The sequence below is a fragment of the Cebus imitator genome, unplaced genomic scaffold, assembly GCF_001604975.1.
Source record: "Cebus imitator isolate Cc_AM_T3 unplaced genomic scaffold, Cebus_imitator-1.0 Scaffold76, whole genome shotgun sequence".
Classification (NCBI taxonomy): domain Eukaryota; kingdom Metazoa; phylum Chordata; class Mammalia; order Primates; family Cebidae; genus Cebus; species Cebus imitator.
In genome coordinates, this window is record NW_016107391.1 from 1057061 (window position 1) to 1063715 (window position 6655).

The 6655-nt window shown below is 36.4% G+C and overlaps 1 protein-coding gene across 1 annotated transcript in view; it reads left to right on the plus strand.

Annotated features, from left to right (window-relative positions):
• LOC108306983 (protocadherin beta-7-like) overlaps nt 1-6655 on the plus strand; it is a 34669-nt gene that overhangs the window by 12177 nt on the left and 15837 nt on the right. The window contains exon 4 of the mRNA XM_037739949.1: nt 81-185. Coding sequence (XP_037595877.1) covers nt 81-185 — 105 coding nt within the window. The remainder of the gene's footprint in view (nt 1-80; nt 186-6655) is intronic.

Here is a 6655-nt window from a genome sequence, read left to right on the forward strand (position 1 = left end):
TACCTGGTGGTGGCGTTGGCCTCGGTGTCGTCGCTCTTCCTGTTCTCGGTGCTCCTGTTCGTGGCGGTGCGGCTGTGCAGGAGGAGCAGGGCGGCGTTGGTGAGTCGCTGCTCCGTGCCCGAGGGTCCCTTTCCAGGGCATCTGGTGGACGTGAGCGGCACCGGGACCCTGTCCCAGAGCTACCAGTACGAGGTGTGCCTGTCGGGAGCTTCTGGGACCAATGAGTTCAAGTTTCTGAGGCCAATATTACCCAATATTCAGGGCCCTTCCCCTGTGCCAAAAATGGAAGAAAACTCCAACTTTAGGAATGACTTTGGTTTCAGCATTCAACTAAAATAATCAGTTACATAGTGTATATTTTAATGTTTATGATAAATTTAGAGTATGGTGTTTCTGTCAACGTAGTGTAAATTCCAAATTATACTAAACTTTCCAGTGGGACTTCTCATGTCTCTGTTTTAAATATGATATCTCATCTTTTCTTTATCAGTATACCAATTTGAATAGTCCTAAAGCTTGCCAATCAAAATACTGATGAAGTCAATAGTTGCACAAATACTAGTTCTGGAATAGCTTGGGAGTATAGAAGCGGGAAAACCATGAGAAATTGTTTCTGCATAATCGGTTGCAGTTCCTTGTCGATTTGTTTACCAGTACTTTACAGGTAGTTCTGTATACCATTAAGTGTATACAGAGCAGTAATGCACTAAGGTTGCAGTGAAGTCTAATCAGGAAGGAAAGAAAGCTAATACAGTGAGAATGTCTGTCTCCTGTTTTATTACGCCTTCGTACTATTTGTCTTCTTTAATGCTGTTTTCTCTTGAAGTGTCATATAATTTTGCTTCCTTTCATTAATATATCAGTATTTGTTTTAATATAATTATTTTTAATTGCTTTATATATTTGTGTTGTTCAAATAGGAGGAAACCTTTACCATATTTATTTAGTGAGATAAAGTGCATGGTAATGAAGTTAGCTTTTCCCCTTGGAGAAATATTGACCATCTGTGATGGAATTTGCAGTGGCCACTCATATCCATTTACCTTTTCTTCTTTGATGATAAATCTCAGATTTCATTTAGGGCATGGGTTTGCTTAGTGAAAACAATGCATTTTCCCAGGCTTCTTGGCTGGAAAATTGAACATATGACTGGGTTCTAGTGCATGAGCTGTATGTACAAGTGCTATACTAACCTCCAAGAACACTATTTAAAAGGAGATAATTCATCTAGGAAGGGGACCCCCTTTTTCTTTCTCTAAGAGCCCCTTGTTGCCTGGAATCCATATGTCATGACTATTACCACAAACTTTTTGGACACTAATGATTGAAACATTAAGGATTAAGATAGTAAAAAGTAAACTTAAAAGATACAAGAGTCTCTGGTGATCATGGAGTCATCATATCATCTCTATATTGCCTATTTCTCATTTTTTTAAACGTATGAACTATAATTTTAATTAAAATATTATATACACAGTAAAATTCACACATCTCTAAATGTATAGTTTAATCTGATTTTTAAGCTTTTATTTATTGATTTCTGATTTAGTCAAAATGTAGTTTACAGTGGTATACAGGGTGCTTTACATTTATTATCTTTTGAAGTTTCTCCCAAACCCTAAAAGAGTTCGTATATTATCTCCTTTTTTAAATATGAAAACACAGAAGCTTAGGAAAGTTAAGTAACTTGCTCATAATTCTCAAGTAATAAAAGGAAAAGTCTGAAATACAATCTAAGTCTACCTAAATGTAATGCCCCAGTTTTTAACCAATATAGTGTATTGGCAGTAACTGGTAGCATTCTTTTTTTCTTTTCTTTTTTTTTTTTTTTTTTTTTTTTTTTTTTTTTTTTTTTTTTTCTAACTAAGAAAGTGAAATTTATCTGTGATTTCTACTTCTATTGCATGAACTAAACCCCCATGTAAAAATGTAAATTTTAGTTTATAGTTTGTATTTGTCTCCACACCAATGACCAAGCTAATTTAGACCACTAAACCCAAAGCTATTATAGAAGCACTGATCTAAGTAAACTGGATCAGATACCACAGTGATAATCATTTTGAGTTGATCAGTCTAATTATATTCCCATACCTTGTCATCTTGTCAATGTGTCACATTCATTGTTGCAGAAATGAGTCTGAATAGTCTGAAAGCCTCAGTAGGGAATAGATTTACTCTACGGTTGCATTGAATTGACTGTGCTCTTTCTTCATTCTTTTTTCCTAACCCAAATACATATTTGTGATATAAGTACATATATACAGTATGTTATATATGTGTATACACACGTTTCTTTTGAAACATTTAATAGTAGTTGCTATTCTAGTTTTAATTATAAATTAAAAACCTGATTTCTGAAAAATATAGGCAATGTTGTGAAAGAATTCCTATCACTTAAAACCAAGAGATTTGGGAAATTTAGTAGAAAAAAATCTGGTGGGCTCCAGTTGTTTTCTGTTAAAATTAAGCATATGTCTTTGACAACTCTTCCTAAAAATTATGCTGAAAATATATGTGTATGGGTCATAAGTGACTTTATTCTGAAAAAAATGACTCATTATAGCTGAATCAGACATTCTCCAGCATTGCTATGATAATTCTATTCTTACGGAAATTATAAATTTCTGTTGACTCAGCTGCTGGGTGCATGAGAGTCTGTACTTGTGTTATGTACTTGTTTCCTATTGCTGCTGTAAAAAATTGCCTTAAACTTTATTGATTAAAACAATAATAATGCATTGTCTAGCTGGGCATGGTGGCAGGCACCTGTAATCCCAGCTACTTGGGAGGCTGAGGCAGGAGAATTGCTTGAATCCAGGAGGCAGAGGTTGCAGTGAGCCAAGACCACTCCGTTGCACTCCAGCCTGGGTGACACAGTGAGACTCCATCTCAAAAAAAAGTTAATAATTAAAAATAAATAAACACAACATTACACATACAGAAATAGGTAAGAATGGAAATATACATTCAGCATAGGAATCCATAACAATTGCAAATTTTTAAAAAGCTAACAAAGACTACAAACACCACAAAATCCAGAAAAAGAATGTTTTGTGCATTAACTGCCTGATACAACTGTCACATATCCACATTCACTGATCACATATTATCTGATTGCCTCTTTTTATGAATGATTTTATAACATTTTTTATAGAGAAAAGAGAAAGATAAGTCAGCCTTTCTTCTAGTATAGTTGATCAAAATGTTTTTTTGACAGCTGGGATGAATAAAACATGACTTCACATATGGACATCATTACTGTTTTGCGGTATTGTCATAGGCTTTTGGCAATACAGAATACAGAAAGTCTAATAAATTCTATTTTATGTAATTCCCATGAAAAAAGGAAAAAACTGAAAACAAAACCAAAACAAAATGCATTGTCTTACAATTCTGTAGCTCAGAAGCCCAATATGGGTTTTATTAATCAAAAATCAAGGTATCAGCTGGGGTGCCTTCCATTCGTGGCTCTAGAAAAGATTGCATTTCTTTGTCTTCTCTCTTCTAGACACTGCCCACCTTACTTGGTTCATGGTCCCCTTTGTCCATCATCAAAGTCAGCAACATTGCATCTTTTCTGACCCTTCTTCAATAGTCATAGCTCTTTCTGACCACAGCCAGGAAGTGTTCTGTCCCATTCAGATAATACAGGAGAATCTCCCCTTTGAAAAGTCATTTTTTCTTCTTGTTTTAGAGATGGGATCTCACTCTGTCACCCAGGCTGGAGTGCAGTGGTTCAATCAAAGCTCACTGCAGCTTCAACATGTTAATCACATCTGCAAAATATCTTTTGCCATGTAAGGTAACATATTTGAAGGTTTAGAGAATTAGGGGATAGACATCTTTGGTTGTCTGTTATTCTGTCTACCACACATTGGCTGCTTGGAAGAAAATTATCCAGTCTAGCAGCAATATCTGTGGCCAAAGGCACAGAAAGGTCTTCATGCCAGCAGTTTGGGCCTCATTGATTAAATGATTTAACCAAAGGCAAGGAAATTAACAAATTTCTAGAAGTTATTAACAAAAAACACAAAATTGAGAAAGATATCCTGAATCTTCACTGCAATTTAAACTATGAAAACAGAAAACCCAAGCAAAAGAATCCACATATAATAAGAGACTTTATCTAGAATATATAAAGAACTCTTATAATTACATTATAAAAAGATAAATAACCCAATTAAAATGGGCAAAAATCTAACTTGAGAATTCTTCAAGGTACATATGCAAGTGGCCAATAGACACATGAAAAGATACTCAACATTGTTAGTCATATGGGAAATACAAATCAAAATTACAAGACACTACTTCACACCCACTAGAATGGTTATAATAAAAAAGTTAGATAACAAGTATTGGGAGAATACAGAAGAATTGGAATCCTAATACACCGTGTGTGGGAATATAAGGTGGTGTAGCCACTTTGTTAAACAATCTTGGTAGTTCCTCAAATAAGCATAGGAATACCACATGCTCCAGAAATTCCATTCTTAAGAAATGAAAACGCCGGGTGTGGTGGCTCACTCTTGTAATCCCAGCACTTTGGGAGACTGAGGCTGGTGGATCACCTGAGGTCGGGAGTTCCAGAACAGCCTGACAAACATGGAGAAACCCCATCACTACTAAAAATACAACATTAGCCAGGCATGGTGGTGCATGCCTGTAATGCCAGCTACTCAGGAGGCTATGGCAGGAGAATTGCTTGAACCTGGGAGGTGGAGGTTGTGGTGAGCCGAGATTGCGCCATTGCACTCCAGCCTGGGCAAAAAGAGCAAGATTATTCTCAAAAAAAAAAAAAAGAGAGAGCGAGAGAGAAAGGAAAGAAAGGAAGAAAGAAAAAGAAAGAAAAGAAGAAAGAAAAAGAAAGAGAGGAGGAAAGAAAGAAAGAAAGAGGGATAGAGAAAGAAAGAAAGAGAAAGAGAAAAGCAATGAAAACAAGGCCAGGGGGGTGGTAATCCCAGCACTTTGGGAGGTCAAGGTGAGCAGATCACCTGAGGTCAGGAGTTTGAGACCAGCGTGGCCAACATGGCAAAACCACGTCTCTACTAAAAGTACAAAAATACTAGGCGAGCGTGGTGACAGCACCTGTAATCTCAGCTACTTGGGAGGCTGAGATACAAGAATCGCTTGAACCCCAGAGGTGGAGGTTGCAGTTAGCCGAGATCGCGCCACTACACTGCAGCCTTGGCGACAGAGTGAGAGACCCCATCTAAAGAAAAAAGGAAAAAAAGAAAGAAATGGAAACACCCGCATACACATTTGTACATGAATGTGAATGTCCATAGCAACGTTATTCATAATAACCAAAAGGTGAAAACAACCCAAATGTCTATAAGCAGATGCATTGATAATCAAAATGTGATGATAGTCTATACAATGAAATATTATTTGGCCAAAAATAGAAATTAAATATTCATGCATGCTACAACTTAGATGAACCTCAAAAGCATTATGCTAAGAGAAAGAAGCCAGCCACAAAACTCAACATATTATATTATTCCATAATATGGAAGTCCAGAATAGGAAACTCTATGGAGACAAGGAGTAGATTAATGGTTGCTTAGGCTCAGCACAGGAGGGATGAGGGAATTGTTCGGGGATAAGAAGTAATAGTTAAAGGATGCAGAGTTATTTCGAGGTGATTAACATGTTCTAAATTGGGATGATGAATGCACAACTCTGAATATATCATAAGCCATTAAGTCATATATTTTATTTATTTATTTATTTATGCATTTATTTATTTTTGAGATGGACTCTCATTTTGTCACCCAGGCTGGAGTACACTGGTGAGATCTCCGCTCACTACAACCTCCACCTCCTGGGTTTAAGCGATTCTCCTGCCTCAGCCTCCCGAGATATTTTTTGTGTTTTTAGTAGAGATGGGGCTTCATTATGTTGGCCAGGCTGGCCTCAAACTCCTGAATTGTCATCCACCCACCTCAGCTCCCCAAAGTGATAGGATTACAGGTCTGAGCCAACACGCCTGGCCCGAATCACATATTTCAAATGGGTAGTGTGAACTTTTTAAATTTTTCATGGGTATATATAGTAGGTTCATATATTTAGGGGTGGGTTATATTGTATGTTTTTAATTATATTTCAGTATATCTTCTTTTAAAGTAGAATAAAACAGAAATTATTCTTGTCATGATAAAAACCAATTCAAATACTGTGGCAGGCCTGACCTTGAGATCTACCTATGTGGGAAATAATTTTCCAATAATTTGAAAGTTGTGAAAACTCAGTTCTCAGACCTAGGTGATAATGAGGAATTAAATTGCTCTCTAGTAATGCATTAGGTCACTATGCTGTTTAGAACTACTACTGATTGCAGTGGTGCAGCTTCTACCTAGTGTCTGTAACATGTGGAATGACAAACATCTGTTTGTGAAATTGTTCCCACGTTACTCCAAAAACAGTTTTCTCATGATATTTTGGACTAGATGATTCAAATAGGAAAGAAACATTTTGCTCCTAAGTATATATTTCTCCTAAAATTAAATGTAAATTTCAACTAAAATATTTTATTTAATCACTAACAACACCATTAAATAGTCAATAACATGTGACTGTTTGCTTTTTCTACTCCTCCCTTGCAACATCACAGAGGTCCATCTGTTCACACAAAACCCACATGAAAATAGGACTCAGT